Source organism: Phycodurus eques, chromosome 17, assembly GCF_024500275.1.
Source record: "Phycodurus eques isolate BA_2022a chromosome 17, UOR_Pequ_1.1, whole genome shotgun sequence".
NCBI lineage: Eukaryota > Metazoa > Chordata > Actinopteri > Syngnathiformes > Syngnathidae > Phycodurus > Phycodurus eques.
Window position 1 is genome coordinate 21,339,363 of NC_084541.1, and position 25,005 is coordinate 21,364,367.

The following is a 25,005-nucleotide window of genomic DNA, read 5'->3' on the forward strand; positions in this document are numbered from 1 at the left end:
TGTGTGTGTGTGTGTGTGTGTGTGTGTGTGTTTTTTTTTTTTAAATGCACCAAAGGCCTCGGACACACGTAAGATTTTTTCAAGTCTTAAATGATTATTAATCTGCGACAGAACACACACGTGAAGATAACAAATCCGGCATTTCACAGTTTTGGTCGTATTGTGCTCCGATCATCTCAAGACAGAAGGCCGCACATATAAAGATTCCGTTCCAGCCGCGCTCGTGACGCAGGAGGTGGAGCTGCCGCCCCATGATGATGATGTCATCGCCAGTATGAAAATGACATCACCGTGACATGATTATGACATCCCTGCATTATGATGATGACACCACCATGTAAGATGACATCACCACATATAACAACATAACTGGATGATGCCATCACTACCGATGACATCACCACATGATATGACATTATCAGACATGATTATGGTATCGCCGTGTATAATGATGACATAGCAACATGTGGATGTGATGTCATCGCTACCACACGATGATGTCATCATCACGCACCTTGTTTGACTTGCCAAGAAATCCAAAGGAGACGTTGGTGGTGGTGAAAGTATGCGTCTTGTTACCATGGTAACAACAAACAACCAAGCAACAAAGTCAAAATCCTCCGCCAGTCCGTCTGTCAGGCAGTCCGGTTCAAGGCGCCATCAAGGCCGCCATCTTGTTCGGAGTGAAGATCTCGATCCAGTAGCCGTCGGGATCCTGAACGAAGGCCAGACCTTTCCTCTTGCCTGCCGAGGCCACAACAAGCAGTCGGCACGGTAACAAACGCTCGGACTTCCGTTTTTAACAATTCCGTTGTAGTCGTTAGGGATTAAGTGATTCGTGTATAAAAATCGTATATTTGGGAGGAGCGGTCTCAACCATTCGTCATTCCCGACTCCCCAATCACTACAAAGTGATTTTTGGGGACGTTCTATCTAAGTCCACTATGTACAAAAAAAAAAAAAAATCATGTTTATTTTGTTTATGTTGTGTGTGTTTACCAGAGTGTGGTTTCTTGATGAAGGTGACGCCCAGAGATTGAAACAAGTGGCAAGCGATGCCAACGTCGGGCACGGCAATGCCGATGTGACCTTCAATTTAAAAAATATATCAATAAATAAACATGAAATGATATTCATATATTTCATATTGTGAACGAGCAGCTGCAGTTCTCACCAAAGCCAATAGGGTCGCTGTTTCCGTTGTGATAAGACAAACTTGCATCTGACTCGGACCCCCAGTTACTGGCACGCAGGCGCACAAATAAATCATAATAAATGTATGATTTTTTGATATAACACTTGAAGTTATTATATGAAGAACTATGACTAAATAATGTTAATAATAATGCTTTAATGTCTATTACTATTGTTGTTTTTTGCTTGCATAAAAAGATGAAAGATTTACTGTTTTGTTGTTGTAATGCTCTCTGTGACCACTAGAGGTACCTAGTGAACATTTAAACGTACAGTATCATTTGTGTCGCACCCTGAACTTTGTGTTTCCAAAGGCGTACCTTTGACTTCATAACACTTTTGCCGAATTGATCGATCCATCGATAGATAAACTCTCGAGCTATCGCTCTAAGACATCATCTATAATACGTATTGCGGACGCACTGCGTGAGCTCCAAGGTGGCTCGGCGCGAAAACGTCCAGGCTGTCCTCTCCCGAATGTCGGCCGGAATGTCGGCCTTGTTCTCGAAGCCCAGGAAGTAAAGGCTGAAGTGCACCGATGGGAAGTCGATTTTCTGCAGCAGCCTGACAGACGCACACACGCGCACACATACACACACAGACGCATACACGTTGTAGAGTCGTGTGCGTGCAAGATACATCGACGGGCGTGCGGGACTGACGTCATTCCGAGGATTCTCGTGTAGAAGTCGAGGGAGCGAGCGGGATCTTTGACCCTCAGCATGGTCTGCTGCATCATGTAGTCCTGAACGCAGCAAAGACACGCCCCCTCATGACATCACTGCTCATTTGCATATACACGATCACGAATCCTGGAAGATTCCTTGCATTCATTTTGCCCCCCTAAAATAGGATCATTATGCATCCATTCATCCATCCCTCCGCTTTCTACCGCTTATCCGAGGACGGGTCGCGGGGGCGGTAGCTTTAGCAGGGACGCCCAGACTCCCCTCTCCCCAGCCACCTCCTCCGGCTCTTCCGAGGGGATCCCGAGGCGTTCCCGGGCCAGCCGAGTCTCTCCGGCGTGTCCCGGGTCGTCCCCGGGGTCTCCTCCCGGCGGGACGTGCACGGAACACCTCACCGGGGAGGCGTCCGAATCGGATGCCCCGGCCACACTCGATGCGGAGGAGCAGCGGCTCGACTCTGAGATCCTCCCGGATGACCGAGCTTCTCCCCCAACCCCTAACTCTAAGGGAGAGCCCGGACACCCCGCGGAGGAAACTCATTTCGGCCGCTCGTATCCGGGATCTCGTTCTTTGGGTCACGGCCCGCAGCTCGCGGGAACGTAGATGGACCGGTAAATCCAGAGCTCCGCCTTTCGGCTTAGCTCCTTCTTTACCACAACGGACCCATACAAAGTCCGCATCACTGCGGACGCCGCACCGATCCGCCGGTCGATCTCCCGTTCCGTTCTTCCCTCACTCGTGAACATTCATTTTGAATTTATTTATCTCATTGAATAACTGGTTCATTGATTTATCGTAAATAATAAACATTTTACGCTTACTTTTAACTTTGTTATATTAGTTGATTAATTATTTTCTCAAACTTTTGATAACAAGTACAATCTCAACAATATTCGGCTCTCCTCGTACCACTGTTTGGCCAACATTATAATACAGTAGTGTAGCGGGCCCAAGTGTTCAAAAACAAGGCAGGTTTTATTCCTAAAATGTATATTTCATATTTTTGTTCACCTGTGTAACATGTACAGTTTGAACATTAACACTGCGCTTAAATATAGGAACATTTAAAAAAACTATACTTAAATTAATATAAATTAAATATACATTCAAATAAATGTTTGAAAACAAACGTTTATGAATGATTAAATGCAAATGTATTGTATTTAAAAGTTAAATACAACTGTACTTAACAAATGTACTTGACTATATTTAAAAAACAAGGTGTATCATAACATTATGCACAGTTGGAAGTTTTAATTCAGTGATAATTTTGGATGCCACTGGAGGGAGCCCACACACCACTACTGCTACTCATACCACATTTTGAGAATCTCTTAACTTATATGATGAAATGATATCCTCAATTATAAACAATGCAGTGGATAATATGAATGACTCAGTATATGTCGCTGGCATAGACGAAAATCGACAAATATTTTGTATTATTTTGGCACCAATGAAGTGAAATCGGATCATTTCCTGCCGAACATCCGATGACCTCTCACGGCACGCTAATGTGCTTGGGAATCAGACTCCATGTGCCGTGACATTTTCTTCGACAGTAAGTGTTTTTTCGTTTTTTGGTCACGCAGCATTAGCGACGCAGCACAGAGCGAGCACGAGCGGGAAGGCCTCGTCAGAAGAAGGGGACCCGTCAAAGTCCGAGCGGTCGGACAGGAAGTGAGAAATGAGGCGGCCGATGCGTGACCTTGGTGGCGGGGTCGCCGTCCTTGCAGGCGTCAGCCACCGCTCGCTCTGACAAACCTCCTCTGTCCATGACGGCGACGGCGGAAAGACTTGACGCCGCTGCCGACAATCGTAGCGAGAGCCGCCCGTTTACCGGCGATGCGCTGCGTTCAGGTGCAGCTCGGGAAAGGGCCTACTCAGATTTTGGCTTCTGGGAATCTTTTCACAAGCTCTTTTCAAAGTTGACCTTGACCAGTTCGCCGCAGCGTCCGCCGAGGCCGGAACGTCTTTCCGAAGACGACGAACAATATTTGGCGTGCGCGGTGTGTGCGCGGCTGACGTCGACGAGTGCACCTGGAGGCATCGCGTAGGCCTGGTCTGTGCAGGAATGCAGCTGCGTGTGTCAGCGTGTGTCAGCGAGAAATGCCGCTGGCCCAAAAGGCCTCAAGGCGTCTTTATAGTCCCGCGATCGCGTGGCCGACAACGCCCGCATTGCATCACGCGACCCGTTGGCCCGCGCGGCGCCTCTGCGTCGCCTGACGCGCGCACGGCAAAAATTGTTGCTGCGCGTGGAACGCCCCGGAGATCGTCTCTCGTGATTGGTCCCTTTTAGTCACACGCTGCGATGACGTACTCAGCGTGCCCCTCGGTTCTACGTACCATCTACGCCGCCGACTTCTCGAGCGATTTTGCAGCATAATTAAACGCGTCATCCGGTCTTCTCGGTCCCTTTGTTCTGGCAGACACGGACGGTTCCACGGTCGCCATTGTTGTTGCTTTGTTCCTTGTTCCGGAAAAGGAAAGGAAAAACGGCGACCGGAAATGGCCACAAAATGCAGAGGAAACTCCACCATGCGGCGTCCGTAGCGACAGCGCCGACTTGGAGGTCAACTGCAGTACATTTTCACAACTGCGCGCGTGGGTTGCGCTCGAGTATAAATGCGGTGACGCGAGTATAAAGAAGCCTTTAGAAGGCCTCGAAAAGAATTTGATTTTGGGCTCGCCTAGCACCCTGTTTACAGTGGCCCCCAATATAGGCCGTTAGCGACCGGGCCCGACCGCGAAAATACGACAATAATTGACACCCCCCAAAAAAGTGTTTTTTAACCCCCAAATTCTTGATGAAGCGGGAATGTACCGCTAATATGCGTTTTCCACACGAAAAACGGAGGGGGATTGAAAACATTTCAAATGAAAAATGGACAAAATACCCGCCATAGATGAATCCTGCAAATATGCGGGGTTTTATGATTTTAGAGGGCAGGTGCTCAACCCCCAAAAACACAATGAGCACACTCATGCCGGTGCTGTTGTTGCCCACAGCTCACACCCAGTCACTCACACGTACGTACACAGATCTATGTATCTATCTATCTATCTACCTACTTACCTCCACTTAAATGGAAAAGAAACAATTCCAGGTAATTTCATGAGTTGAATGCCATTTGATTATTGCTATTGAATAAAGTTTGAGTTTGATCTCTTTCAAAGACACTTTCCAGTCCTACCAGAGTACTCTCGCTCTCTCTCTGCTACTGAATGTGCGCAATGACTTTGTTGAGAATTCTCTGTTGAGACATTTTAGGACTGCGATTCTCAAAGTGCGGTACGAGTACCACTCGTGGTACCCGGGTTCTATCTCGTGGTCTGCAAATGGGCAACTTGATTTCTTGTATTGTATCTATTTTTCGTACCGCTTATCCTCACAATTTGCATGCACAGGAGGTACTGTTTCATTCAATCATTGAAAGGTCCCATATTTTGGCTCTTTAGTCCTCCGTAGAGTGACTCTCGAACACGGATTCAGTACAAGTGTCGATTTCAGTTCAAAATTATTTTTTTCGTTTTGTCATACGAATGTCCGCAAAAGGCCCCTCTGCCAGCGACGTCTGTTTGAGCCACTTTTGTTTCTGTTTTGTCCATATTTGTCCATATACTAAGACCGCCTCCCTTTCCTCTGATTGGTCGCCTCTGTGTTCGTTATGACGACAGCGCCGGGAATATTACATCCCAAATGCAAGAAAAAGTTGGTTTGGCAAAATAGCTTCCCTTTAAGTTCAATTTGGTACAAAGCCAGCAGTGTGCTAGATAGATGGAAAGAATACTTGGAGGAGTTGATGAATGAGGAAAATGAGAGGAGGCAAGTGTGGTGGACCAGGAAGTGGCCGTGATTAGAATGGGGGAAGTGGGAAAGGCACTAAAGAGGATGAAAAATGGAAAGGCAGTCGGTCCTGATGACATTCCTGTGGAGGTGTGGAAGCATCTTGGAGGCATCTAGGCTGTGGAGTTTTTGTCCAGCTTGTTCAATAGAATTCTAGCGTGTGAGAAGATGCCTGAGGAATGGAGGAAAGGTTTGCTGGTGCCCATTTCTAAGAACAAGGGCAATGTGCAGAGCTGTGGGAACTACAGAGGAATCAAGTTGATGAGCCACCCTATGAAGTTAGGGGAAAGAGTAGTGGAGGCGAGACTCAGGACAGAAGTGAGTATTTGCGAGCAACAGTCTGGTTTCATGCCTAGAAAGAGGACCACAGATGCATTATTTGCGGAAAAGTACAGAGAAGGTCAGAAGGAGCTACATTGTGTCTTTGTGGATCTAGAGAAAGTCCTATGACAGAGTACCCTGAGAGGAACTGTGGTACTGCATGCGGAGGTCTGGAGTGCCAGAGAAGTATGTTAGAATGATACAGGACATGTACGAGGGCAGCAGAACAGCGGTGAGGTGTGCTGTAGGTGTGACAGACGAATCTAAGGTGGAGGTGGGACTGCATCAGGGATCAGCCCTGAGCCCCTTCCTGTTTGCAGTGGTGATGGACAGGCTGACAGATGAGGTTAGACTGGAATCCCCGTGGACCGTGATGTTTGCAGATGACATTGTGACCTGCAGTGAAAGCTGGGAGCAGGTGGAGGAACAGTTAGAAAGACGGAGGCATGCAGAGGAATGAAGATTAGCCGAAGTAAAACAGAATATACGTGCATGAATGAGAAGGGTGGTGGGGGAAGAGTGAGGGGACATGGAGAAGAGATGGCAAGGGTGGAGGACTTGAAATACTTGGGGTCAATCGTCCAGAGCAATGGCGAGTGTGGTCAGGAAGTGAAGAAACGGGTCCAAGCAGGTTGGAACGGCCGGAGGAAGGTGTCGGGTGTGTTATGTGACAGAAGAGTCTCTGCGAGGATGAAGGGCAAAGTTTAGAAAACTGTTTTGAGGGCGGCCGTGATGTACGGATTAGAGGCGGTGGCACTGAAGAGACGACAGGAAGCAGAGCAAATGAAGATGTTGAGGTTCTCTCTCTCGAGGAGTGACCAGGTCGGATACAATTAGAAACGAGCTCATCAGAGGGACGGCCGAGGTTCGATGTTTCGGGGAGACAAAGTTAGAGAGAGCAGACTCGGATGGTTCGGACACGTCCAGAGGAGAAATAGTGAGCATATTGCTAGAAGGATGATGAGGATGGAGCGGCCAGGCAAGAGAGCGAGAGGAAGACCAAAGAGAAGGTCGATGGACGTCGTGAGGGAAGACGTGAGGCCAGTTGGTGTTGGAGAGGAGGATGCAGGAGATGGGCTGACATGGAAAAGGATGACGCGCTGTGGCCACCCCGAACGCGACAAGCCCAAAGGAAAAGAAGAAGAAGAAGTTCAATTTGGTACAATGGAGTAGAGTGGCTTTCAATAATATGAAATATACTTGACGAACACGAAGGCCTACTGTGACACTGTATTTTAATGCAGGTCATGATGGTGGTACTTGGAGAGGTATGAATGTTTTTTTTCGGTGGTCCCTGGTGTCTAAAGTTTGAGAACCAGTGCTTTAGGAGCCACCTCAACGCTCCTGGACAACTTTACTTTGGTTCGGGTCATGATGAATATCTTTTCCAATTGGACTTGTTAAACGAGCGTCTTCACCCTCGGTGACGCAGACGGCGCTAGGACCCGGGGGCGTGCGGGTCTCGCCTCCCTCCCCCGGTCCATCCGGCGGGCGGCGGTCAGTGTGCTCGGCTGCGGCCGCCCGGAGGCTCACTCAGGCCGGCTGCGCTCCTCGCGGTGGTCCACCCGACGACGACCGAGCGGCGCTTTTGAATGAAGCGGCGGAAGTGGAGAAGAGCACGTTTTCACGACATGGAGCCCAGCCGCCACAGCGGTGAGTTTTCACTCCAACTCGCTAACTTGAACAAGTTGAACTTCAACTAACTTGACGACTAGCTTGCCGCTAGCCGCCTTTAGTCAAGCACAAACGCTCACCGAGAAGCTCCCAAACTAAACGCTAACAACGTAGAAGCAAGTGAACTCGAAAAACAACTTTAAAACAAAGCGAGCGAGTGTTTGAGGACTGAACCGTAACGGGCGGGGGAGTGACGTCATAACCAACCCCGAAGAAGCAGGCGCGGTGACGTCATCAGAGACGGCGGAAGTGTGCGACCGGAAGCGTCTGCCAACGAGCTTCCTCACCCCTGTCCTGCTTCCTAGCCTTACTTCCTGTCCACTTCCATCCTTCCCTTACTCCCTCGTCTCCTTCCCCTGCCCCCCCCCCCTCCTTCTCTTTCTCTTGCCCACTTCTCTTCATTCCTAGCCTCCTTGCCTGCCCAGTTCCTTCCTTCGTTCCTTCCTTCCTTCCTTTGTTCTAGAGGTGCAACAATTAATCGATTAATCGACAACTGTTTGATTACCAAATGAATTGTCAACTATTTTGATCTTCAATTAATGGAGCGGAGCGATTTGTTTGAGGTTCAAATTGTCCAAATGTTCTGATTTCTGTCGTCCTCCGTGAAAACCGACTGATTTGATCTTTGGCTTTTTCAAAATAAGACCTTTGAAAACATCTGCTTTTACTTTGGATTTTCTGACGGATGTTACGGACCAAACCAGGAACTGAATCATCATCAATTTCTTTGCGCATTTTCTGCAAATAATAAATCAATTATGTCCTGTTTTTGAGTTAAGGGTACATAAAAATGTTTTTTCAACTGATTAATTGAGAAAAATACTGATTCAGATTAATAGGTGATTAAAATAATCATTCAATACCAGGCAGCCCTACTTTATTGTCTGCTCACTTGACTCCTTCTCTGCTCCCTTCTACCCTTTCCTTGCTCCCTCGCCTGATTCCCCAAACCCTTCATCTCCTTTCCTGCGCCCTCGTCTCCTTCCCTGCTTCCTCACCAATTTATTTCCTTGCTACCTAACCTCCGTCCCGTCTCCCTCGCCTCCTTCCTGACTCTTTCGCTGCCTTTCTGGCGTTTGTCTCCTTCCTTTTTATCTCTCGCCTCCTTCCTGCACTTCCTCACCTCCTTCCCTCGCCTCCTTCTCTTACTCCCTAGTTGTTTTTGCTGCTCATGAAGTGACTTTTGAATCCGGCGTCGTTCGAGGTCTCACACGTGTCGACCCCCGCCGCTGACCACCCCTGCAGCGTGTTAGCACAGTTAGCGGCAAGTTGCTAAAGGAATGCCGAAAGCGCCGTGTTTTGTCCCGTCGTTGCCGTGGATACGCCCAAAATTAAAATAATGAGCCGCCGAAAGAGTGAAGGCGGCGTTTGTCCCTGCTGGGGCCGCCGAGACGTGAACTCTGACCCCCCCCTGCCTCTGAAGAAGACCAGTGTCTGGAGGAAGATGAAGGAGAAGAGCGGGAAAAGCACGGGCGGAGGCGCACACACACACACACACGCACACACGCTCTGTCGTCGGTTGGGGTGCGAAGAAGATCACAAACACCCTGAAACGATCCAAAATTGGAGTCGCATGGTTCCAGTCTCATGACTGCTGCGCGCGTGCGATGGGGGGTGCGACAATGCCATCTGTGTGGGCGACGCCGAGCGCCAGCTGGTAGAACGGCCGATCCTCTTCCTGTGGCCCTGAAGAATGAAAGTCGAGCGCACGTGAACGTGGGGGATCTTCGCCTGGCGGCGCTTTTTTTGTCGGGATCGACTTGTAAATGTGACAAAATGAAAACGTGAAGGACAAGGGTCATGTGACTTGCGGTCTTCCAGCGCGCAACGTATATGGTGGGGCTCCACCCGCACACTCAGCGGCGCGGCACCCGCGGAGTCACCGAGCCGAGCGTTTTAAAAAAAAAAAAAATGTAATTTTTGTTTTCTTCTTTTTTTGGGGGTGGTGAGCAACCCCAAAAACTCTTAGTGGCGGTTTATCCCGCTTACCCAATAATTTTGTGGGTTGAAAACAAAACAGCAACAATTATTATAATGGCTGTCAATTATCTACTGTATCGTGGACCGAGATAGTTTCCACAAAATCCTTTAAAAAATCGGTTCATAGTGATCGGGGAGTCAGTAATTGCAAATGGAGTTACTGCGTTCGTAATCATTCACTCACTCCCGACTCGCCGATCACTATAAACTGATTTTTATATCGTACACAACAGCGTTGACTTTTGGGCTGAAACAATTCATCAAATAGGCCCTAATCGGGATAGAGATTTTTATATAGTCGACTATATGGTAAGTCATCAGTAGAGGTGCAACAATTAATTGCGTAATCGACAACTAATCAATTCTCAAATTAATCTTACTACTATATTGATAATCGAGAGCTTAAACTTGTCCAAATTCTCGGAATTTCAATCTCTCAACTGTAAATATTTTCTATTCTAAATAGGAATATTTCTGTCGTCCTCCATGAAAGCTGAGTGATTATCTTTTTTTTTTTTTTTTTCCAAAATAAGAGATTTGCAAATATCTGCTCTTACTTTGGAAAACAACGATCAACAATTTTGCCGATTTTCTGACGGATGTTACGGAGCAAACTGGGAACGGAATCATAATCAATTCATGTTTGTCAATTTAAAATAATGTCCTGTTTTTGAAGAAAGGGATGAAAATGTGAAAAAAAAAATTCAAAATCCAAATCATCGCTTAATCCCAAAACTAATTGACATGAATTGATTAGCCAAATTAATCGTGAGTAGCAGTCCTAGTACACATTGCACTTAATCATCCTTGTTAAGTGAAAAATGATTACAAACTTTCGAGATTTTCTTCTACGAACTCTTTCCTTCCCGGCTCGCTGCCATCGCACAAATTAATTTCTACACGCACATTCCAAAAAAAAATCATTCCTGAAGAAGCTTTGAGGCAGGGATTTTACTTGAAACAATTTTGGAATCGAATCATTCGAGCTATTTGACTAATTGTTGCAGCCTTATATGAAAGATATTTTTACACCATTTGTCTGGTGCTGAAAATCAAACCACACCCCGGAGGGTGAAAATCATTTATCACATTTGAAGCATTGTGGAGAGAACATCATGCCACGGACGTGCTTTGCAATCTCAGGGCCTGGACAGCTCGCTATCGTCAAAGCAACAAAAGTTTCCTCGTCAAGATATTTTGCAGGATGACTTGAAGCCATCAGACCCGGTTGAAGCTCAAAAGAGGTCCACAGGGCAGTGATCCAAAACACAGACGCAGATCACCCACAGAAGAAGAAGATGTGTGTTCTGGAGTGGCCCGGTCCAAGTCCTGACCTCAACTTCATTGAGATGCTGAGATGCATGACCTCAAGAGAGCTGCGGGACTCTCGCTCAACTGCAACAGTTTTGTCAAGAGGAACGGTCCAAAATTCTGATCTGCAACTACAGGAAACGACACGTTCCAGCAGTACTCCAAAATATAGTGGCGAAGGAGGTATTCCCAACACAGCCACGGAAATAGTTGTCGACGTCCCAGACGGGTAACAACAGCTGCCGGCCGCGCGCATGAATGGCTGCTCACAGCTGTGGTTTGCCACGCTCCTTTTGTGTGCGTTGTTTTCTCTTTGCGTTCCTTTGAGTCTAATTCTGATCTCTTGAGACAATAAGCTATTGTCTCACTGTGTGTGTATGTGAGAGAATGTTGTTGTTTTCATCAGGACCAAGGAAGTCTGCCGCACGCACTGGAGCTCATTCTGGTTTTTGATGTCCAGGTTGAACACTCACGCCAAACGCCCGCATTTAAACTTCGGAGATTAAAGTTTCACGCGTGTGAAGCGTCCACGTTTTTCACGTGTCTTTTTTAAACTTCCATGTTTTGCTTCCACGCGTGACGTCGGTGTTCAACTTTCTAACCGTGCGAGCGCTCGAACCCGATTGGACACAAAAAAACGCCAGATGGCGACGCAATCCCGCACATTGAGCGACTGACGTCCATGCCGCACTGCTCTGTTCAACTACCGTGTTTACGTCTTCATTTCAGGTCCACGTTCGACTTCTGCCTTGAACTCTCATGTTTAACACTTGTGTTCAACTTTCATGTTCAACTACCATGTTTAAACTTACATATTCAAACTTTTGTGTTCAGCTTCCATTTTCAACGTCCTTATTCAATTTCTGTTTTCTACTTCCGTGCTTAAACTTGCGCGTTCGACTTCCGTGTTTAACGTCCATGTGTAACATCCGTGATAAAACCTTGCCGTTACATTCGCATGTGGGGCTGCGACTAACGGTTATTTTAATAATCAGTTCATCTGTCGATTATTTTTTCAATTAACCAATGAATTGTCGTAAAAATCTTTTTAAAATGTCCATCCCTTTATTCAAATGTAGGACAATATTTCAAATTGACAGCGCAGAAAATGCAGAAACAAATTGATTATGATTCAGTTCCTGGTTTGGTCCCTGTCAGAAAATCAGCAAAAATGTTAATGTTTTGTGAAGTGAAAGAAGATGCTTGCGCATGTCTTATTTTGCAAAAACACCAAGATAATCTGTGTGCTTTATTATTATAATTATTAATATTTCCTGTTGAGAAGCTGAAATCCCTGGAGTTTGACCATTTGAAGTTAAACAAGGTCTCTAAATGAGTAATCGATGATCAAAAATTGTTAGTGATTAATTTGATATTGAATTAGTTGCCGATTACACAATTAATAGTCGAACCTCCGATGACGTCCGTGTTCGACCTTTGACGGTTGTGGGATAGATCAAGGACGCTGTTGAATTGGCACATCAGATGTTTTTATTTGAATACATTTGCAGCTGACAATGGATGAAGGCCTTCCTGGTCTTCATCACAATGTTGTGGTTGTTGTTGATGACGATGATGACCAATTCTCTCGTCCGCTTTTCTCCTTCACTTTGCCCTCTCTTCCTCTACGGAATTAAACATCCCGGCTGAGCGAGCAGGATGTTGCAACGTGTGTCAAGGTCCACGCGCACGCGCCCAAACAGGATGCCATCTTTTCACATCAACACAATAACTTTGCAAACAAACACAAACATGACAATAAATAAGATGGCCACTATTAGATGTTAGATGTATCTCGGCCTTCGGCTGTTACACACATGCGGAAAAATTGTGCGTGTGTGTGTGCGTGTCCGTGCAGAGGCGACGGAGCGATTGGTCAGTGAACTGGTGACCCTGCTGAAGATGTTGGACGACGAGAGCGTCAGCGCCGCCACCGCCCACAAGATGGCGTCCGTGCGCAACATCCTGGACACGATGCAGGTGTCGGGTACGCAAAAAGTACAACACGCGCACACAAGCGTCTTGAAAGCGTACGTTGGCTTCCTGTTTACATTTGTAATTGAATGATGGCAAATGTGACGTCTTGACCGCGAGGCAGACGAGCGAACGTAGCGGAAACGGCATCTGAATAAATCAAAAGCCTTCCCCGATGTCGCGAGACGTTCGTGAGACGTCTGACGGCGGCGCGTTGTCCCGTTCTCCGCAGGCGGCAGCTCGGATGTGTACGTGAACAGCCGTTTCTACGGCAACGGCACCAGCTTTGTGGAGTCTTTGTTCGACCACTTTGGTGAGCCCCTCGACGGATTAGCCGCGACCGCGTGCGCCGCACGTCACATTGATCACGCGCATGACTTTGGAAATGTACTCGGTTGTATTGGTTCTATTTCAATTAATTTCTCAACGTAATAGACTATGACAACTCATTTCATTTGACTAAAGTTGGCTGAGTTTTCTTCATTTGGATTGAATGCATCAACATGACTCTTGGACGTTTCCTCGAAAAAAGTGGAATAAACGCATTGATCATTGTTTGGGAATTAACCACATAGTTGTTCTTTACACATATAATAAACCGATGAAATGTAAATACACCATAAAAATGAATGATGAAATGTCATGTAGTGTGGCTTTAGAAGGAGGAAGTGATATGGAAGAAAATCGGAGCTTTTGCAGCTATTTTTCAAATGGATCTAAAATTGTATTCGTGGAAATTTCCAAACGCAACTGTAATCTAATTCCACATTTTCTCTTGGTGACGTAATGGATCGCCATTACATCAATTTTGGAACGACGCACCGTAATCTCGTTACATGTAATTAGTTAGTCCCAACACTGATGGTGATGATGTCATCTCCCCTGTCAGCAGACTGCGATCTGCACGCGCTCAGTACCTCTCCCGCCCAGCAGAGGGAGGAAGAGGACGAGACGCTGCCCGACAAATCTGTGAGTCGCCCGATCGGTCTGGTTTTTATCGTACGCTTCCGCTCGCTGAGGACCTTCACCTGTTGTCCTCAGTCGCCCACGGATACGCCCACGGATACGCCCCCTCCGCTGCCCGCCACGCCCCTCCCGGAGGACGACTACGAGGAGGCCGTCCCAATGGACCCAGGCTCCGCCCCCCAGTACTTCACCACCAACATGGATGGTGGGCACGCACACGCACACACATTGGCTGCCACTCATATCCAATACAGTATATCGCGAGTCGGCCATTTTGTAGTGCTGTCAGAATGTGTCGTGAGTATAGGCTAAGCACTGTATAGCGTCCTTGATCTATCCCACAATGCACCTCGAACAGTAGTAAACATCTGATGGAGTTTTTGTTGAACCTGTCCTCCGGTATTCACTGAAAAACTCATCACAAGGAATTTTCCTCTGGTCGTGTTGGAGTCACTAACAAAAAATACATTTAGGACGTAACCGCAAATGGACAAAGTACAGCGAGTCATAAAGCAAACCGTTAGCCATGTTGTGGCATCCTGGTTCCAAGGAACTATGTTAACGTGAGTTGAGGAGCCTTCATTTAGACAACTATTGCTTTGCCGCCATTTTGTGGCCTCCTGGTTCCAAGGAACTATGTTTAGGTGAGTTGAGGAGCTTTGGAGAGCAGCCATTGTGACGTCAGCGCGTTTGCGCTGCTGCTCTTCATGTTTTTGTCCAGCAGCCTGCAGGAACTCCGAGGAGGACGCCTACTACGAAGACGCAGACAACAACTACCCCACCACCAGGATCAACGGACCTCCCAAAAACTCCTGTGAGTCTGCGAGGCTCGGCGACCCGATTTTCCCCAGACCCCCATTTGAGAACCGCCGTTGTCGTCCGTGCGCTCAGATAACGACTCGGACGCGGTGAGCAGCTCCTACGAGTCGTACGAGGAAGAGGACGAGGAGGCCAAAGCGCAGAGTCCTCCTCAGAAGTGGACGTCCGCGGACGGGAGTTCCGGCGCTCCGGTCCAGGACTGCCGGATTTGCGCCTTCCTGCCGCGGAAGAAGCGATTCGGACAGTGGGCCAAGCAGCTGGTGGTCGTGCGAGATAACAAACTGCAGGTGAGCGAGAGAGAGGAAGTGCACAGTCTTCACCTGTTGCGTGTCCTCACATTTTTGTGTGCAGTGTTACAAGAGCATCAAGGAGCGCACACCCCTCACGGAACTTCCGCTCCGCCAGTGCAGCGTCCTCTACATCAACAAGGACGGACGCAAGAAGAAGAGACACGAGCTGCGCTTCTCCATGCCCGCAGGGGAGGTTCTGGTTCTGGCCGTGCAGAGCAGGGAGCAGGCCCAGCGATGGATCAAGGTACGCGTCAGCACGTCGGGTCACCTTTGCCCGAAACGGTCGGGCGAGGGAGGAGGGGGCGCAGAATAATCATCCGGGCGACGAGGGCGGACTCCAGGTGATCGGCGAAGGCCAGTTGGTGGTCAGGGGCGAACCGTGGGAGGGGTGGGAAAACCATGCTGTCCTGTGTTTGAGGGGAGCCACGCAGTCCAGGCTGAGGGATGGGTAGAACTTCCTTCATAAATATGAAGCAAACAAATACATTACAATAACATGGTATTCTTCGAAGCTGTGCACATTTAGTTTTTGTTTTTTACAAGATGAATACAAACTTCCAGGTGGCGCAAGACGTTGGCAGCCATTGTGGCAACACGGACGCCCTCAACGCATCAACTTCTCCTGTCGTTCAGAGGAAGATGGAAATAGACAAGGTTCGTCGTCGTCGTCATCATCATCACTAAACACACACGCACGCACACATCAATGCACGAACGACAAAACCAACTTCATTTTTGTGGCGGGCCTCGTGGTAGTTGTGGTTTCTCTCAGATTGCCGTGATGACTGAAAAGCATATCCAGCAGACCCCCAAACATTATTTACCTAATTTGTCTTTTTTTTCCCCTTTTTTTCCCTCTTTTTGGGAGGGGCACCATCTTAAAACGCTTAGTGGCGGTTTATCCCCGCTTATTTAAGAGTTTTGGGGTTTAAAAAAAAACAAAAAATTTTTTTTTTGATGCGATCATAATGGGTGTCAATTATCCGGAGATTTTCGCTATTCGTGGACCGGCACGGTCCCTATACTCTCCAAAACGCGGCGTATGTAGAGTATATTTAGGATTCAATTGAATTAGAAATAAGAATTTATGGAAAATAGTGACAACCAAAATTAAATACTCTTCACTTTATGTGAAGATGGAATTTGGCCAGCGGTCGTTATCGCGAAACCAACTGCAACGTCACTTGGATGAGAGCAAATCTAACCGCAAAAAGTCCCTCGTTTCCACTCATCATCCTCATCCTCAGCTGCTCGCAAGTCGTCGATGTGAAGCCCTTCGAGTGACGGGCGTGTGTTGAAATTGACAACGCGATTCAAAAACCTTCCCGCCGCAGATGCTGCAGGCTGACAGGCACGCGTCGGACTCGGACAGCGGGCCCGCCGCCGGGTCGCAAACGTCCACGCGCGGACCGGGACCGGGACGGGACGCCGGCGACGCACTCAGTAGGTTTACAGTCGATCAGAATCATCTTTTCTTCCTAGCGTGCATGGATGATCCATGTTTGAATGCGATAAGTGACGCATTGTGTTAATGCAATGAAGCTGCTCATGGAATCTTAATTGCTAATTCGGTGTAGTGGTTCATAAGAATAGTGCTTTGTGCTCGTTTTGTGCTTTGTGGAGCGAGGGGGCGACAGGAAGTCGGGCAGGAGCACATCCTTCCTGCCCACTTCCTGCTATTGTATCCCCATGATGTCATAAAATCCCAAATAGTGATTGGGGAGTAAGGAAAGCGTGAATGATTGCGAACGCAATTCTTTACTCCTTTGCTACCCACGATCATGTTGTCATTTTCATTTTCTTCACGCCACACCGCTGTCCTGTAACAAATTCAATGAACCTCGTATGAAGAAGTCACGCTATAGTCACGGGCATACTTGCCATCATCGTCACAAATTTGGGGGTAGTCGTAATCAACAGAATGTTAGCGAGGTCGTACGTTAACCTCAATCGGACTGATTTGCGCTACGTTAATTTGACCTCGTCTCAGCTCCTCGGTGAAATTCGTGACACGTCACGGTGCGCGCCTTGCTCTTCAGTCTCAAATGCTCACGCACTTTTGCATTTTCTGTCTATTTTTCTTCTCGATTTGTCGTCGCTTCCTCCGTCCTTCCCTCGCGGAGGTGACGTAAACGCGTTGTGCCACCTTTACGCCTGTGCGTCCCTTCAGCTTTGAACGGTTACCCGAGGCAGATAAAGTTCCTCCATCGTTTTTTGTAATCGACGTGCAGCGGACCTCCGCACGTTTGCCGTTGGGCAGCTGCCGATTCACCTACTCACGGATTAAGAAATAGATACAAATTCAAGCGTTTGAGCGCGTATGTTTGGATCGCAGGCAAAGGAAAGCGCGGCGGCACCTTGTCGGACTTAACGGGGTCCATGAGCCGCGCGGCGGGAAAGACCATCAATCAAATCATCACCTTCTCCAAACGCAAGCCTCCCGTTGCGGGAGAGCCCGCCCCCTCGGGTCGCCACGACAACCCTGGCTGCGGTGAGGCTCCTTGCCGATCGGTCGGTGTGAGCAGCTGACCTCAGTACGATCACGTCTGCCGTCTTGTGCCCCGCCCCCCCAGGCTATCTGAGCGTGTGCGTGGGCGGAGTCTGGAAGGAGCGCTGGTGCGCGGTGCGAGGAGGAATTCTGAATCTTCAGAGGGACCCGGGCGACCAGCGGGCCCCCGTCATGGCGGTCCCCCTGCGGGAGGCCGAGGTGGTGCCCGGGGGGCTCGGCCCCAAGCATCCCTTCTTCCTTCCGCGTCCTGCAGGGAGGGGCGGAGCTAGCGGCTTTGGAGGTGCTTCACATGTCCAACATTTAGAATTTCATACCAGAAATTTCATACCGGGAAAATGTGCACCAAAAGTCCAACTTTGAATTTTAGAACAACATTCTTAAGGAAAACTATGAGTGACCTGGAAAAATGGTAGTACTTTTTTTTTTAAGTCCCAAAATTTGAATTTCGAAGCAAAGTAGTGTGGAAAAAATACGTCTCAAAAGTCCAAACAATTGAAGACGAGACCGGACTTTGAATTTTAAACCGGAATTTTCCGTTGAAAGATTGAAGAATATTTTGAAACAGAAATTTGGACTTTTCAGTCTCGTGTGTTCCTCAGGCCAGCTGCTCGGAGAGTCTCGGCCGCTGGCTGGGCGTCCTGCTGGCCGAGACGGGCAGCGGCGCGCTCCCCGAAGAGCTCCATTACGACTACATCGACGTGGACACGCTGACGGACATCCGCCACGCCGCCAGACACTCCTTCCTGTGAGAGGCTCCTCCTTCCTGCAGCGCACTTCCCGCTGTCTGCCTTCATGTCACTATTTTTCTGCCTCCCTTCCCGTCAGGTGGGCAACCGCCGCCACTTCCTCCCTCGGCGGCGGCGTCATGTACGACGAGGTCTACGAAAGTGTGGCGGTGAGGTTGCCTTCCGCGAAATATCGCAATATTGGTAGCCTAATTGCATGATTGCCTGTTTCGTTTTGAACTTACTTTTACAATATCAATTAAAAAATACCAATATGCTTGCTAAAAATAGTTTGTTTTCTGTTCAAAATAGGGTTCAAAATATGGGTTCAAATATGACATAGGCAACTGTGCGATCATGCTAATCATATGTAACGTCGACACAAATTAAAATAGTTTAACGACTGAAAAGCTACGTTGAAAGCTTGATGTTGAAATAGTGACACTATGGAGCAATGTAGTTAAACTGGTAGTGTCGCTCGTATCCAGCACTGCGGTGTTTTGTTATCAACATAACGTTGCCTGCGGAGCACAGCGCGAGACCCCTCGCGCTTGTTTGACGAGATGAAAACCCTAAATCCTCAGGCGCCCGATTCCTAGCCTTGCGATGTCCGGTCCACAGCCCTGCAACCGATGGAGCTAAGGATTCCTGGCAGATTTTCGATTGATAACGGAGTCAGTTGTATCTTTCCCCTTGACGAACACATTGCTTTATCGTTCCCGACCCTAGCGTATAGGTCGACATATGTAATAGGGAATGAGTGAATGATTGCAAATGCTGTATTCGCAGTCATTCACTCATTCCCTACTTCCCAGTCGCGATACAGCGAACGGCCATCCTTGCAGTTCGGCAGCAGCAAATTCACACATTTGCAGATTTATTTGTTTTTAAGCTATCCTCGGTTATTTATTTATTTTTGTTTCATCTTTGGGCTCAGGCCAAAAAGTATTACTTTAGTGCCATCTTTGGGCGTCTTGGTGCCAAGGAACGATGTTGAAGTGAGTCGAGGTGTTTCATTTAGACAAAAATAGTGCTTTGTCTCCGTCTTGTGACCTCTATAGGTAATTGTGAACCTTTTTATTCTTCCAAGGTTTTGCTCTTTGTATCGTAGCGCTAATAGCGGGGCGAGGAACGGAGAATAATGGTGTCTTTTTCATAATAAATGTAATAAGGCAAGAATCAAGTTGGATTTTTGAAATAGACTTGTTAAAATACGACTGTATGCCCTTGTTATACTTTGACTGGATCATCATATGGCGACTCTGTCTTGGAAAAGTAGGACTATTCTGGTAACATTAAAACTTTACTCTCAAACCCCCTCACTGGTTCCTGACCAAAAAGTGGGCAAAACGAACTTTTAGTGGAAAGAAACGCATCAAGCAGAACATTGACTTAGACGCTAGTACAAGCCCGATTCCAATGAAGTCGGGACAATGTGTTAAACATGAATAAAAAGAGAATATACTGATTTGATTTGAGTTGCGCTACGTTAATTTGACCTCGTCAATTTGATTTGTTCAACCTATCTTGAATTGAAAACACTACAAAGACAAGATATTTCATGTTCGAACTGATACACTTTATTGTTTTTAGCAAATAAACATTGAATTGTATGGCTGCAACACGTTCCAAAAAAGCTGGGCCAGGTGGCAAAAAAGAGTGAGAACGTTGAGGAATGCTCATCCAACACGTGTTTGGAACATCCCGCAGGTGAGCAGGCTCATTGGGAACAGGCGGGTGCCGTGATTGGCTAGAAAAGGAGCTTCCCTGAATTGCTCAGTCATTCACAAGCAAAGATGACGAGCGGTTCGCCTCTTTGGCAACAAGTGCGTGAGAAATAGTCCAACAGTTTAAGGACAATGTTCCTCAACGTACAATTGCAAGGAATTGAGGGATTTCAGCATCTACGGTCCATAAGAGCATCAAAAGGTTCTGAGAATCTGGAGAAATCACTGCACGGAAGCGGCGAGGGCCCAAAACCCACATTGAACGCCCGTGACCTTCGATCCCTCACGCGGCTCTGCGTCAAAAACCGACATCGATGTGGAAAGGATATCGTCGCGTGGGCCACAAGAATTCCACCTGCAAAGCTTCAACAATTGCTGTCGTCGGTTCCCAAACGTTTCTTGAATGTCGTTCAAAGAAAAGGTGATGTAACACAGTGGGAAACGTGAGCCTGTCCCAGCCATAAAGTTCTAAGTTAATGATTATTTGCTCAAAAGAAATCAAGTTGATCAGTTTGAACATGAAATATCTTGTCTTTGTAGTGTATTCAATGAAATGGAGGTTGAACATGATTGGCAAATCATTCTATTCTGTTTTTATTTATGTTACACATAACACAACGTCCCAACTCGATTGGAATTGGGCTTTTGCGACACCTCGAAGTATAAAACTAAAATAAAACAGACAGAGAAAGCTTTGATGGAAAACAAATCATTTATTTAAAGAATAAGAATTGAGTGCAGCTGACTTACTGCCTGGTTCGAGATGAATGTCTGCTCTCTTTTTTACACATGGCGTTCGTCATCCACTCCGCCAACTGGGCTCATCTTTTCTCATGATAGCGACATACACTTTCTCGGACCTACCGCGTCACATATTCGGTTTCTACCATGGATATATACATTCTCTGCTGGAGTGTCAGGTGCCTAAACTTGTCCATCATCCAACACGTGGGCCTTTCTCTCCCTCATAATCGACGTGACAAACTGAGATTCTGCACCTAATTTTGATCTTCCACTCAAAAGCTGTGCTGATCTCAAATCCAAAGTCGTGCAACGCCGGCGTCAACTGGAAATCTATTTGTCGTTACAGTAACATTAAAACCTTGAATTTGAGCTGGTCGAGACCCTCTTCCACGCCTACCCGTTGAAAAACGTACTTGACGAGTATTTGCGCGGGTGGGAGGAAACGCTTGGATTCCAGTTGCCGTTGAGTTAATCGACGTCAGTAACGAGCCGGCCATCGGAAGCATTTCTCCTTCGGACCTAAAATGTTTGAGAAGCCCTGCGCTAATGATGTCACGTGCCGCACAGGATGACGAGGGCGGGGTGGCCGGGGGCGGCCCGGTGAGACGCCACGCCTCCTTTTCCAGCAGGGACTCTGATAGGACGGAGCAGCAGGCCGCCATCAAGAGACACGCCTCCAGTGAGTTACGATCATACGTCGTTGATTTTCACATCGTCAACTATTGGAAAGTCCCGTTGTAGTGATTGGCGAGGAGGGAATGAGGGAAGGATTACCAACACAGCAGCTCAAAATGTATCAATGCAGTCATAGTGGGCAGCAATTATCCGCGGATTTTCGCTATTCCCGGTCCGGCCTGGTCCCTCTCGCCCGTGAATAGCGCGGGTCCACTGTATAGGGATTTTTAGATGGTGGACCATATAGTTGACTCTATGGCTGCAACGATTAATCCAGAGCTGCCAAATGTTACGGAACGACCGTATTTTGTGAGGGAAATCACTGAATGTTGACTCGTTACGGCCAGAACACTGATTGTTCTGGAGATTGGGGGTGGAAAAAGGTGAAAGTTCTCTTTGCAACGCATTAAGGTCACGGATCATCGCCGCTATGCTAGCGAAGAAGCCGCACTTCTTAGCGTGCGTCTTCCAAAAGTGTCACGGAGGGAGGACGAGGAGCGGATAGGCCAAGACCGCGTCGAAGCCGCGCTAATTGCTAAGCTATCGCGACAAGTGGTCGCAAAACATCGAAATAAGCGATTTGGTGAAACGGCACACGGTGCAGTCACGTACGTCTGGCTGCAGTAACCAACTTTGAGCCGCAAAATAACAGGCCAATGAATGTGTTTAGAGATATAATTTTAAAGTAATACACGTCCGCACAGGCATCCCGCGTCTGAACCGGAAATTAATTAGTATGTCGCTTCACAGCGTGGGCAGGTTCAAAGTACATTATTATTATGATTCATAAATATTTGTAATATAAGATAACATTTCTTAGTCCCACAATGGGGGAATCTGCATCGTTTCGGCAGCAATTATGGATATAATAAATCTAAATATGCAATATAAATAGCATGTAAGCGAAGACGTACAAGAAGTACATTGCCAAAAATAGAAACCAAAACTATTGTCCATAAATAAACTATCCAATTCAGTCTATCAGCAATGTTATTTGTTTGTTTGCAAAAGAGAGTGCTGAGTTAGAATTTTGACGTTTGAAATGTGATTAGTCTGCTTGAAATTTTTTTTTGTTACCAGGGTTGAAAACAGAAATGGCAAAATGCGAATTAATCCATAGACACAGATGTTTTTGTCAAAATCTCATATATTGCTACTTTCGTTCAGGCTGAAAGTGTTTGTCGTTTATTAACGATTATGATTGTCCCACCGAAATGTTCTTGACAGAATTTAGAAAATTCTGACAAATTTGGACAAATTGTTCTGGAAGTAAATTTGTATCGGTTGGCAGCTCTGTTAATTGACTACTCACAAATCACTATATCGGGACTTTTGGGCGACTGTGGAGTGAACTTGGTCCGCGTTTTGCCCTCCAGACGTCAACCAATACGGTCGCTACGGGAAACTGCGCGCCGAGGACGACGCCAGGAGATACGTGACGGAGCAGGCGGAGCTGGAGCGGCAGAAGGACGCCCTCAGACGCGCCCTCAACGCCCTGCGTGCCGAGAGGAAAACCTTGAAGGAATTGAAGGACAATCGCGTCACAGGTGACTTAACACCAGTCACGTTACTGCAAAGTCAAGCCACAGTGGACGTCACTCAGCGCGCGCGTGTGTGTGGGGTGTGTCTATTTGTGTGTGCATGCGTGCGCAGACGGCGGCGTGGAGCGCCGTCTGGTCCAGTTGGAGGCGCTGTGCAAGCAGAAGGAGGAAGAGCGGGTGGAGCTCGAACTGAAGCTGACGCAAGTCAAAGAAAACCTCAGCAAGTCATTGGCCAGGGGCACCGTGGTGGCCCCGCCCACTAACGCCACGCTCGCCGCCAAGGTAGCAAATTGGGTTCTGTCGCTTAAACGTGCACATGAAGCTTTCAAATCCCTGGGTCGGTTGTTTCTCCCATTTTCAATTGGGAACTGAAAAACCAAAACGCAAATCATTATTTTGCAATATTTCTTTGTAAGGCGAACACAAAAACCGAAAAATTTTATTACTTATCTCTATTTCAAAAACTTAAGTCAACGTTAAGCTGGCAAAAATCAAAGCAACAAGCTTCCACTTAGTGACATTACATTGTATCAACGTATAGCAGTACCTTGGGGTGTCTGATGTAACGCAACATCGGATTTAGCGTCTTAGTTTACTAAATGGCAAAAACGCTCACACGTGAATTTGTAATATACCTTGCGGACGCATGTAATTATAAATGCTTCGACCAACTAACTCTTTCCATAGATGCAAGTATCAGTTTTGTCAGCACACAGAGCAAAGTTTGTATAGTAAGTTTGCTAACGAGCGTTAGTAAAGAGAGTTAGCTTATTTTTAGTTTCACACGACTAATGTGTGTGTGTGTGTGTGTGTGTGTGTGTGTGCGCGTGCGTGCGTGCAGGAGCGCGGCAACAAGGCAAACAAAGTTTCCAACAGAAACAACGACATCGTTACCGTCAACTCCGCTTCAGAACTCCGAAAACGACCGCCCTCGCTTTACGCCTCCTCCAAGGGAAACGTCATGCAGAAGGCCAAGGTGTGTGTGTGTGTGTGTGTGTGTGTGTGTGCGCGTGTGTGCGTGCGTGCGTGCGTGTGTGTGTTATTTGCTTGAATGCCTTCATTCTTTGCTTTGAAGCAGTTTTTTTCCCAGCATTAACTTGCAGTCACAGTTTCACCCTGGCGGAGGTATCCGCTCTTCTGAGTGGCAATCTAGTTGTATGACGCCATTATGACGTTGCTCAAACAGCGAATCTATCTTTTGCATTGTGATGTACAACACACAATATAATAAGACAGAGAGTCCGTGGATAATTGACAGCCATTATAATTGCAATGGGGCAAAAAAAAGGACAAAATAAACGTGTACTGCTTTTCAAGTGTATGTTTTGTGACAAAAATCTTTCCTTTATGTAGCTATTTTTATATTATTGTGACCAAGTTTAGAAACGCCAGCAACGGCGAGAGAATCATTTTATTTTTGTTTGTCGAGTGAACATAATTATAATTTTAGTATCCTTTACTGCCGAATATTCTTTTGGCCATGGTATCGTTTCAGTATCGGTCTCCAGATCTTGTATCCAAGTCCTAATTTTGGTATTGTGACAACACTAGCAGAAAGTTACAAATACCTATTTTCAAATAAGGGAGCAACATTTTAGAAGTGGTCATACAATTAATTGCATTTCCAAGTAAAGTACTGATACCTGACAAATTTACTGAAGTACTGGAACAAAGTATTTGTACTTGGTTCCTTCCAGGAGTGGGAATCCAAAACATGCACGTAAACGCGCAACATGGAGGAAGAGGACGACACCCAAAGGGACACGCGGACGCCGTGACCTTGAGCGAGCTAACGACGACGGGATAGGTAAGGATAGGCCCCGCCCCTCACGTCACCTGGATATCATTCAGAAAGAAGGTGAACGACGACCCAGCGGCGCCCCTTGGCTTCTGATTGGATGACTTTTAACTCCTAAATTATTATTATTATTATTATTATTATTATTTAGTGTATTATACTATTGCACTTTATGTAATTGAACTAAAAAGACTTTATCAACGTCTACTTTGTACTCTCTTTCT

General features: G+C 47.0%; 2 protein-coding genes and 1 long non-coding RNA gene across 3 annotated transcripts; 2 read left to right on the forward strand and 1 right to left on the reverse strand.

Moving 5' to 3' along the window:
* The first annotated feature begins 34 nt into the window (after nt 1-34).
* LOC133416522 (uncharacterized) lies at nt 35-1,404 on the forward strand. Its single transcript, XR_009770256.1, has 2 exons — nt 35-68; nt 150-1,404. It is a non-coding gene; the product is annotated as an uncharacterized LOC133416522 (long non-coding RNA).
* LOC133416520 (lactoylglutathione lyase-like) lies at nt 42-4,099 on the reverse strand. Its single transcript, XM_061703539.1, has 6 exons — nt 3,589-4,099; nt 1,857-1,939; nt 1,618-1,758; nt 1,175-1,242; nt 1,000-1,089; nt 42-744 (listed from the first exon to the last, which is right to left on the reverse strand). Exons 1-6 carry the CDS (start codon nt 3,655-3,657, stop codon nt 650-652), a joined length of 546 nt encoding a protein of 181 aa, XP_061559523.1. The 5' UTR covers nt 3,658-4,099; the 3' UTR covers nt 42-649.
* A 3,397-nt stretch (nt 4,100-7,496) lies between these two features.
* LOC133416514 (actin filament-associated protein 1-like 1) lies at nt 7,497-24,986 on the forward strand. Its single transcript, XM_061703527.1, is given in 20 exon segments — nt 7,497-7,701; nt 12,872-13,000; nt 13,220-13,300; nt 13,877-13,956; nt 14,029-14,158; nt 14,675-14,767; nt 14,845-15,059; nt 15,124-15,306; nt 15,624-15,716; nt 16,397-16,505; nt 17,398-17,553; nt 17,636-17,805; nt 17,807-17,851; nt 18,171-18,316; nt 18,397-18,466; nt 21,335-21,446; nt 22,819-22,989; nt 23,096-23,265; nt 23,825-23,959; nt 24,681-24,986. Coding segments are annotated over 20 exon segments (2,376 nt in total). The 5' UTR covers nt 7,497-7,640; the 3' UTR covers nt 24,708-24,986.
* Nucleotides 24,987-25,005: the final 19 nt, after the last annotated feature.